The sequence below is a fragment of the Amblyomma mixtum genome, chromosome 5, assembly GCF_055824585.1.
Source record: "Amblyomma mixtum isolate Tamu chromosome 5, ASM5582458v1, whole genome shotgun sequence".
In the NCBI taxonomy this organism is placed as follows: domain Eukaryota; kingdom Metazoa; phylum Arthropoda; class Arachnida; order Ixodida; family Ixodidae; genus Amblyomma; species Amblyomma mixtum.
In genome coordinates this window covers 49,924,309-49,934,993 of record NC_143016.1, presented here as the reverse complement: position 1 = coordinate 49,934,993, position 10,685 = coordinate 49,924,309, and the positions used below count along the sequence as shown (strand labels likewise).

Sequence of the window (10,685 nt, the reverse complement as noted above, 5' to 3'; positions counted from 1 at the left end):
ACTTGTTCGCAATTCAAAACCCTGTATACTGAAGGCGACGCTGGCCGTAGTTATCAGTTCCCTATCCAACTTTCCTCCCTCCCTATCCGTTCAGGGTGGCCACCCTGTCACCAACTTAGGGCACAAGATTCTCTTCGGACTCGCCGTGCCATGGTCGAAAAATCAGTCGGGATGTGGTGGCCCCTGTGCCAACCCTATTACGAATGGCTAAGGCAGGCGGGTCACTCCCAGCCTATCGCGTCCTGCTCTTGCAGGCGAAACTTAAGTGCTCTCTAATTTTTGGTTGCGAAGGTTCTTTATGATCGGTTGTTACTTGTTTTAGGACGTCGTTCTCTAATCTTTCTGGTGCGAAAGAAAAAGTAAATACGGCTGGCTACTGAAGCCTTCATGCCTGACTGTTTCTGACGATGGCTAAATAAGTTCGGACATCCGAATTTTCTAAAACAAATATAGCAACGACTGGTCTTGTGAGCGAGCGGCGAGTTGTCCCTATTGTTCTGTCCATCGGATCAGATGACTGCAATGTGCACTTATCGAGGAGCGTTGAGGTTTTTCTTTGCCTAATCAATATCAGTGAAGAATAGAGACTCTGTGGGCCAAACTGGTAGACGTCCCGTCGGAAGCATAATGAAAAGTACATTCAATTGTCATTTCAGTATGGGAAATTGGGAAATTTCAGTATGCCGCAGGTCACCCGACGGCAGTTTTGAATTTTTTTCTATTAACGTTTCTGCTATCGTCAAAAGCGTTCCGATTTGGTTTTCTATGGAAGACTTAACTCGCCAATGCGATCGGTGAAACACTTTACAAGAATAATTTTGCTACGTATCAAAAGAATAGTCCATTACCTTCAATATTTCCAGAGCAGTACCTTACTATATTTCAATTTTCAAAATTTCTCTCCGAGAAAGTTGGCCATGAGCGGCAATAAAGCCTGGTCCATGTGTTCTCCTGGTCAAAAAATAAAAAGTAGGTGATGTTAACATTCCAAAAGCGCCCTCTAGATAAAATTGCAACTTAGATTAATAACTGCAGATAGCGTAGATTGGATTCTGGAGCCGCATGCTTGTCAAAACATCCTGCAGCGAAGGAGAATCTAACGTTATGCTTTACTGTTATTAAAAACTCAGGGGACACTAATGTATTTAGAACCGCAAGCGTTTCTCTATAATTACTGCTCTCAGTCCGTGCATATTCTCTAGAACATTCACCGGGTGGTTCTGGATAACAGCTATCACTCAGATGCCAGTTCTCGTTCGAGTGAAGCAGATAAGTAACTCGCGTTTTGTGAATGATGTATCCAAAGTCCCATTCGATATCTGTACACTTTGCGCAGTTGTATAAGGGAAGAGAAAAATGCTTGTATGCTGCTTCACATGCACAGCTGAATCTAGCCTATACCGTGGGCGCAGACTAGCGGGGTGACCTATAAAAAAGTAGCATAAAGGACAAAGTTCAAAGATAAGATAAATAAAACTGGCAATCTGCAGCTAGAATTGCATTCTTTCAGTCTGACAACAGCCTAAAACAAATGAAAACGGCACGCATGAAATGCATGATATGAATACCTTTAGACGCCCAGACAGCATTTGCACGTTTTGACGTGGATATGTATTGACGTTTTTGCCGTGTCAGAGCCGACAGTGCATAGTTAAGGAGGCGACCGTTAAAAAGGTTGAAAGAGGCGACAGTGCACAGTTAACAGTTAGGAGCTTCTCTTTGCATCATGCCTTCTCCCCTAGTCCTGGTCGGTGCGTGTGTTTTAGCCCTGTCGGTTCCATTGGATCCGGCCGAGGCAAAGCACAACGAACAGAGTGAGCACCCAGATGCTTTCGAGGTAAGTTCGGCCCGGCTCAATACGCTTGGGAAGGCGCCATTTCTGCCAAACACCGGTGTAGAGAGCTGTAAATACGCTTGAACTATTGCGGCAATATACAAGCAAAGTGATTTGCACGCCCTGCCCGTTAAGCAGTGAATAGGCACGTTAAGAACTACGTTAAGGCACCTTTATAGTCACGTTAAGCAGGAATAGGCAGGCCGTGAGACTCCCTTGTAACTCGATGCGGCAATAGGCGCTGACGAGAAAAATCGAAGTATGTCAGACTCATCGGCACTCACAGGCACACTTCTTTGCCGTTGGAATCACAATGGCTTTTTGTGCCATCCCAGGTCTCTTCATTTATATCTGAGTACTTTCGAGACACGCCTTTTATTTCGGTTATATGACCTCGAAGCTTTGTATAATCAGTCGTGCGGGATCGTGGATTTCCGTAAACGGGTTCAGAATGTCTGTCGAGCTTACGCAAAGTAAATGGCTTTGGGTGGCGAACTAAAATAATTCCTTTTTGTAAGTGGGTGCACGCGAAGAGCAAGGAGAAAATTGGAGGGGACACTCAAGCTCCGCTTTGAGGGTATGGCGCGATAACGTAATGGGAAACGCGCGGGACTCAAGTTGCAGTCGTAGTTCGTCACCACATCGTTTGCGACAATTCCGATGCCAGGAACGCCAGCATACCTTCCGCGCGGAACGAACGAACTGCATGCCGCAAGGTTTGTGATGAACGGGCCTTGGATGTGCGCTGCGTTGCTCGCTGCTCACAGCGTGATTCCTGGGTCCCCGCACGGCCCAACTGCGCCCGAACGAGACCAGCGGGAGGCGCTGCCGTCGCGCGCTATCTGTTCGGCCAGTGCAGTACATTGCGAGGAGAGGAGGAGGAGAGAGTGGTTTTAGTAGGTGCCTCCTGATGGCGCTAAGTGCGCGCCAAGCGAAGAGGAAAAGTAGAGGAAACGCGCTTTACTACCCGCTTAACTGCGACTTCTGTAATTTCCATGCTCATAATTACTAATATAGACCACAGTACATGTCTCTAAAGCACCTTTCTAAGACAACACCGTAATCACTAGACGCGCCTTTGTTCATTCCAATCCATCGAGCTGCCGTGGCGGAGTGGTTAAGCGTGCTCGTCTTGCAGTCCGGAGGCCCTGGCTCTATTTTTCAACTCAACCAATTTCCTACTCGGTTTTAATTATTGGTGCATCTGTGATTTTTCGCTCACGGCAAACGCAATCAATGCCGACATTGGCTTTTCTGGCACACGGGGCTCTTAACGCTATCACGATAAAAGCAAACAAACAGTATACCATCTGTAAATAACGATTCCTTTCCGCGAGCAAAACGGCTCAAAGGTGAATCAACTGCGCGGGCAAACTTCTGTTGCTCCATTTAGCTGCTTGTTTGTAGGTATGTGGAATTTAGGAGCTTTCTAAACAAGTGGTCTTGATGCTAAATGCTCGTGGTCCACTTTCGTAGACAACAGGAACTAGCGTCATCTGTTGGCCGCTATAGTAGAAACAATGAGTAAATCAGTGGGCTATATTTAACTTGAAATTTTCAGGAAACTAGAAACTTTAACGTCATTTTGCAACTGAATCAAGATCATTATGGCTTACTTTTGAAAGCAAAATCTTACCAAATGCAATGTTTCCTCGTTCAGAACGAGTAGCTGAGACCGAAGAGAAATTCAGTGTAGTATACTGAATACTTCAAATTCCCGCGGTGATGCTGAGAGTTTTGCCCGAGATGACAGCTTTGTATACTAAAAACGTTTGTGCATATTTACTGGTCATGTATACGAGGCATCACTTGCTTGAGAGAGAAATAGAGAGCGATAGACGGTAAAGTTAACATTTTTTTTTTCATAAAGAGAAAGTTTTGGGTCAAGAAATGGGGATAAGAGAACGACTGAAGGTTGCTTCCTTCGATTCAACGAATGTCGATAGATACTTCTTGAAATCAAGTAGGACGAAAAGAAAAAAGTAACACCGCAGAGCACATACCTCAACTTACTTGAGCACTTTATGGTGTCCTTGCATTCGTCCGTATCCATTTTGTTAACGCTTTTATCGAGTGAAACATGCGGAACCATCTAGCCGCAAGTAAGTCGTGAGCAGAGTCTGTACGCCTTAGTCGCTCCAGGCCTGGTGTGCCCGCCATGCAAATTTTTTCGCACAGAAGACCTAACATTTTTTTAGAAAATGAAAATTACACATTAAACAAGTAATACAGTTAACGTGCTAAAAAATTAATGTTACCTCTTTGGTATACCAAGCTGCAAGTTCCCGCCTGGTAAACGAACAGCGTTTAGTACAAACCGTAACACCTTCCTAAAATGGTTACAGTGAAACACAGATATTGTAACAAAAAACTCTGCAGTTGACAGGAACTAGAGCCTTATTCGACAAAGCAAGACTAGTTTAAGTATTTAACATCGAATACTAAGAAGATAAAAGAAGAACCAGAAAAATTGCCTCTCCTTACGGAATTTCACGTTTAGTACTTTATACCAAGAAAGGTAACATTCGCGTTTCTTAAACATATCGTATTTGCAGATATAAAGAAGAGAACCCATGAAATCTTTGATATATTGATAGGAGCCTTATATGGCACTGGGAGAAATTTATCTTTCGGGCCTAGAAGGCCGACTGTCTGCGTTGAGCAGACATGTCGCAAAAGCAGGAGGGATGTCTAAATCTGACAAGCATCGCAAACCACGGTACTGCATGCGTCTTCCAAACACAAAAGTGAACAATGTGCAAGCACTTTCCCAACGCGCAGTTCAGCTTTTACAATAATGACATTATCAGCTAAGCTCATCATCCCTTGTCGACAGACTATTTTTGTGAACCCACAGTTGAGTTTAAATCGCTTTAAAAGATATGTAACTCATTCCGAGCCAATAACATCTCACATACTAAACACGATCAAGCCGTTTGGAGTGAGTGAGTGAGTGAGTGAGTGAGTGAGTGAGTGAGTGAGTGAGTGAGTGAGTGAGTGAGTGAGTGAGTGAGTGAGTGAGTGAGTGAGTGAGTGAGTGAGTGAGGGAGCGAGCGAGCGTTTAGTGAAGAGAATGGTGGCTGAAGATCTGTGGGAGGGCCCTCAGTCCATGGATCCGGAGGCTTTTTCCAACATTCTGGCAATCAGAAGGTGCGCTGCCTGGTCACCGAAGAGTGTGCAGGTCAGAATCACCTCCGAAAGCTCCAGTGATGCATTACGTGGCTTTAGATGGTGGGGTTTTCGGGGAAATGCCCATGTGATATAGATTAAGGTTTGGGTGTCGCCGCAGCTTGAACATTTTTTTCGTAAAATGTTGGGTGTAGACAATGTATGTTTTGCAGGTTGGCAAGAGGAGAGGGAAAAATGAGAGTGAGGGTAGAGGTGTCTATTAAGGCGTTGGGTTTTGAGCCAAGTAGCGAAGTGGGAGGATAGAGGATATAGGGCAGGAGGCAATGGCGCCCTATTTGGTGAGTAAATACTTGAGCTAAGGTGTCCACCCTGACGTTGCCATCAAGGCCCTCGAAGCAGTGGACCCAGGTGACGGCGTGGTGTTGATGGAGAGTGTGTCCCAAGATGCGTAACGCCTGTCGTGGGACGGGGCTCATTGTACAGGCTCGACAGGCGGCTTGAGAGCCTGCAGATATGTGAGCGCTGATGGAGTGAATGCCATTCACTTTATGGCGAGAGCGATGGCGATCGCTTCAGCGGCGGTTGGATCTGGGGCTCGGACGGAGGGTGTGAGAAGTGAAATGTTGATGTTCTCTACGGCAACACACGGGCAAACTATTCTCCCCGAGGTCTAAAATAGATTTCCTTCACTTAAAATACAGAATACAAAAAGATAACCACAGAACCAAATTTTCCCTTCAAATCAGAGGAGGTTGTAGCAGCTACGAAGATATTCATCAATGTTTGGATCTCTTCTACTGGCTAGCCTCAGCATCTACGCTGCTATGTTTAAAATCCTCATCCTATTGCTAACTGTATGAACAAAACACACCTTGCTGGATTTAATGATCTAATCCTAACCGCGACTGCCCTAGATCTGCAAAGAAGTGCGCAAAAGTTTAGCTTACTCGGTTTTTACTACAAATATGTCAGTTCTTATTTAGATTTCATATAGCTTGATTGCAGACTATACACGGCTATCTTCAGTTATTGCTCTTCTAATAAACATTAGGTCAGTAATTATGCTGTTCACTTAAAGATAGGGACAGTTCTCTCGGAGCAGTGTATACAATGATATAACGCTGCGAAACTTCTCATAGGGTCTATGTATAATAATAAGCGGTCCGCTGCGGTCAAAATTCGCGTGCTTACGGATTGTCACATCGCGCGTGGTCAGTGACCTAAATGACTTTCAAGTTGAAAACACAAAGATTTTTTTATAAACACGCATCCACCAGGCAAAAAAATGAGTGAAACAGATGCATTAGCAAAGATTCATAGGTATCGTAGTCCTCATATAACCTAAGGCAACAGCTTTTATTCCCGGCCTCCATTTGGGGCCGCCATCCATATGCACACGGTAAGTGGCTACTGGGACAGGTCACTTTTTGAAACGGATGATCAAAGTTACAGTTGCTAAGCAAACATTGTGTTCTTTGTCTTCCGTTGTTGTCGCAGATGTTCGAATCTTATCCTTCGGCCTTCGCCATTTTTGATCAAGATCTGGATGGAGATCTAGACTGCGTCAAAGCCGTTCGGACCGAATTTGACAAAGAATCCAAGAGGGCGACGTACGTGTGGGTGATGAAAGGAGAGAATGGACAAGCAGGGTAAGTGTCATACTAGTGGGTTGAAACGGAGTTTGTGCAACAACGTCGAATGAAGTACATAGAATCTGCGTTCACAAAATTTCCTTTCCTTAAAACTAGTCCTCAATTTTATGCTCAATATGCACTGGTGAAAAAGTACGATTCCTGCAAATAATTTTTGAAGCAATATCACGGAACGGTTAGTTTTGTTGGAAGCTCTACTTCTTTCTGTTTGTTTTTAACAAATTTTATCCAACGTACCAAAATATACAATTTATGATTGGATTTTTATTATGCCTAAATGTTGACGCGCTCACAGAACAGGTACTTCATGTGGAAGTTGGGGTCACGAAGCGAGAAGCCACGTAATTCTATATTTCTCTTGCGTGAGCACGAGTAATAAAATAACGACGCTCAGTACAGTCAGAAATATATCGGCGTCCACTCGAAGCTCGATGGGCCGCCGCGGTGGCTCAGCGGATATGGTGCTCGGCTGCTGACCCAAAAGACGCGGGTTAGATCCCGGCCGCGGCGGCTAGAATTTCTTTGGAGGAGAAATTCTAGAGGCCCGTGTACTGTGCGATGTCAGTGCACGTTAAAGAACCCCAGGTGGTCGAAATTTCCGGAGCCCTCCACTACGGCGTCTCTCATAGCCTTAGTCGCTTTGGGACATTAAACCCCATAAACCAAACCAAACCGAAGCTCGATGGAAACTGAGGCGCAGCCTGATGCTCGGAGGGAACCTTATCGATTGCCTCGTCTCAGTTACGTGGTGCTCAATTGCTACCAGATGCGCTTCACTCGCTACTTTGGTAAGTGTAAGAAAGTACATTAAGGATGCCTTCCACTACGACTGTGGACGAGGAAAGCATTTTCCCACGCTAGACAAGGTGGAAAAGAAAATGCGGAATACATGCGTTCAAATGCTTATTCCAGAACTGTCAAGCACGAAAATCCTCAGCACACCAGACCGAAATTTTGAGGATCATCACTGATGGTACCGTGTTTCCACATTTCGTTTCTCTGATGGCATACTCCGCTTTGTTATCACGTGACTCTGCCGCATATGATGACGCGTTCAAAATGGGAGCGAGGGAACTTAGGCGCCGCCTAAAGACTTTTTTTTCTGATTACTCGACAGCTTTCAGCCGCCGCTGTTGCTGAATCCAGGGATCAAGGTTGTATCTTAAGATGATTTACGTTTTCCCTGTGAACTAATTAACGATATTCTTCATTATGGTGAGAAACTGCACGCGCTTAGACTCTTATGCGCCGTAAAACCTTTGCATTAATATTGAAGTCGGAGCCTTTCTATCTCGGCTTCTTGCATCTCAATATCTCCATAGGTAACTGCTATCGTAATTTGGTGACATCTTGATTGGTCACTGACGCTCCATTTTTACAACAGATGCCAGGCAAAACATTGTTCTAAACTCACCGCTTATTTATGGCGATGTTCGGCGCTCGCAACGGTCTCTCGTTGTGTGGTTTCATTGCTATTACTAAATCGACTTTGAAAAAACCAGGGAAGGTTCGATAATTTGGGCCAATGATCATATGGATAATTTAACAAAATTTCTGTTATGCAGTTTCTGATATGGATTTTCTGGTGTGGTATGCAGTTGTGCTGTCCATATGATCCCCGAAAATCAGCTACAGAATCGCCGATCCAATAGCTATATGTACATGCACTACCAGAAATCGCTTCAGCAGGCGCTTCTAAACAATCGGAATGATTGGAGGAAGCATACAAATAGTGTATTACATTGGCGAGCGGTTTTTCTTTGTTGCATCTCTCCGATTTCGCCTGCGGCTATATAGCTATTTTCTGGACCCTGGCTTTCTTTATAGAATATCAGTTGCGTGTAGACGGAAAGTGGACAAAGGGGTTCATCGCCCGTTACTGTATTTTTTTTTCTAAAAATAAAATTTAACTACCAGTTCAAGTCTTAAACTAATTGGCAGGCCAAGTTTTATGGCTTGCTTCGGAAAAGTAAATCCGAACGCACTACGAGGCGTCTCGACAATTACGCTTTTACTGTCATTGTCATCCGCACTCTCATTTCAGGACCAATATAACTTACCACATGAAGCCTGGCGCCACACCAGACAAGGCAGACTACCTTTTGGACGACTGTAAGTATTACACTCCTGAACTCATATTTCAAGAGTATGCAAACTATATCTTTCGCCAGGTGTCGGTGGGTAATTGCAATAAAATGCAGCCTTCTTAACTTGAATAAGACGCAACATAAACGACACAAGCGACATAAGCAAGCAAACGAAGAACACGCGGCTCCTGACAGTCATGGTTTCTTCGATGTTGGAACGTATTGTGTTTAGGCATGCAGTACCAACCGGCGCGACAAGATACATTGCCAAAACAAATTTCGTACTTCGAATAAGTGGCACTTTTTGTTATTAGTCTCTTAATGCAGGACATTATTTATAACTTTTGTGCGCATTCTTTGGCATAGCACAATATATTGAGTAAGCACCTTAAGGTAGAATGCCTTTGCTGGGCTGGGAAACTTTCCTTTATTTTGATGGTCGATGAGCGTGATAACGGGACAGTGTGTTCCAAGGCGCTACTATGTCAAGGCCTTTTCCAGGAGCCAAAGCAGTGATTCGGAATGTGACTTTTCTTCAAGTGTCGACTAAGAGCGCTGTGATTTGTTAACTCCCCGCAGCTGACGGCCCATGGATGACTGCTGTATTCCCTTATTGGAACAAGGACTGCCTTGTGCTTGACATTCCGTACAAGGGGACCGAACGTAAGTAATGACAGCGGATTTGTACGCCACCTAAGATTGGACATCTATCACCCTATTTTTTGTTGTCACGATGGTAACACTGCGCTTAAGTGACCTTACACATCGGTTATCTTCCTTTGAAACTTTTCCAGCCACTCACTGAAAGCACTTGGAACGCACAGAAATTAGGGTGTGCTTGCTCCCAGGTGCCTCACATCAGCCAATATACTGATTCGATCTAATGCAGCAAATTGTATTCCACTAGCCAAGCGCTTTGATAAGGCATAATTAAGTTGTCAGTGATGTTAGAGATTATCAAATTATGACAGAGAAAGAGACGACGTGAAAACCACAGGGTAAACATGTTCATTGGTTAGAAAGCTTGGCAGGGCAAAGTACTGACGAACGCAATGATATTGCAGCTGCCCTCCATCTCTACACGTTCACGTTTGTGTGTCAACACCACACGTTTATTATTGTTTTTCTACCAACAGAGTGCATATTGTGGGTGTCGGAACAAGCCAAGGATCACGTGCCACAGGCATGCACAGAGAAGTACAAGGACATCTGCGACTTTGGAGTGCTAGCGTACGACAAAGAGAGCTGTGGCGGTGAAATATAGAATGGTCTTGAGCCTTGAAAGCCTGCAAGACCCCGGTGATGGCATTTCTTTGATATTTCACTCTGCGGTTTGCCACAGTCAATGCAAATAAAGGTGGTGGTAAGACTGACTAGGGCGTCGTATTTAAACGGATAAAGGAAATATTCACAATGAAGTAAATTTTACAAATGAGGTGATCTCGGTCCTTCCATCTGAGCCTTTGAGTAAGGGTTAAACAATGCTGTGAAGAACCTCGGCAGGAGCTACTGTCTCGAGAATGGTGGACTCTTTTTGCGTGAGCACTGCATCCGAAGCTCTCTCTGGGACGCACTAGAGCAACACATGTGTTCGGACTAGTGGTTGCATTCTCAGCAGAACCGGAAGGTCTTCATCAACTGGCCAACTCGAGAGAGGAAACGGGGAGACCGATACGCACGAAAAACTTTTAGAGGGTGATCATCTCCGAAAACAACTAGCATCATGGCGTGTGTACCGAGAGATGCAATTAGTAAGTTCAGAGAAAAACAACTCGATGATGAAGCCTCGAGCTGTGGTGTTTTCTTTAACTGGTTTTTTCGAAACATTACCTCAAAAATATGCTTCAATCATACGTTAGAACCGAGGCTGAAAAGGATAATCCCCCAATCATCACGCAAAAGTGTTTAGAAATGGCGTTTTTCTAAAAGCACTCTGGGTAGAATATCTGAAAACGATGTCTCTATAGCATTTTGAGCTAATCG

The 10,685-nt window shown here is 44.5% G+C and overlaps 1 protein-coding gene across 1 annotated transcript; it reads left to right on the top strand.

Annotated features, from left to right (window-relative positions):
• The first annotated feature begins 1,726 nt into the window (after nucleotides 1-1,726).
• LOC149342098 (uncharacterized) lies at nucleotides 1,727-9,966 on the top strand. Its single transcript, XM_089542091.1, has 5 exons — nucleotides 1,727-1,837; nucleotides 6,461-6,612; nucleotides 8,660-8,727; nucleotides 9,282-9,365; nucleotides 9,839-9,966. The coding sequence occupies exons 1-5, from the start codon at nucleotides 1,727-1,729 to the stop codon at nucleotides 9,964-9,966; spliced, it is 543 nt and encodes a 180-aa protein (XP_089398217.1).
• Nucleotides 9,967-10,685: the final 719 nt, after the last annotated feature.

What these genes read in the sequence shown, in the direction of transcription:
- LOC149342098 (XM_089542091.1), top strand. Translation starts at nt 1,727, where the DNA reads ATGCCTTCTCCCCTAGTCCTGGTCGGTGCGTGTGTTTTAGCCCTGTCG. An exon ending in AGCACCCAGATGCTTTCGAG is followed by an intron (nt 1,838 to 6,460) that starts GTAAGTTCGGCC and finishes TTGTTGTCGCAG; the next exon opens with ATGTTCGAATCTTATCCTTC. An exon ending in AGACTACCTTTTGGACGACT is followed by an intron (nt 8,728 to 9,281) that starts GTAAGTATTACA and finishes AACTCCCCGCAG; the next exon opens with CTGACGGCCCATGGATGACT.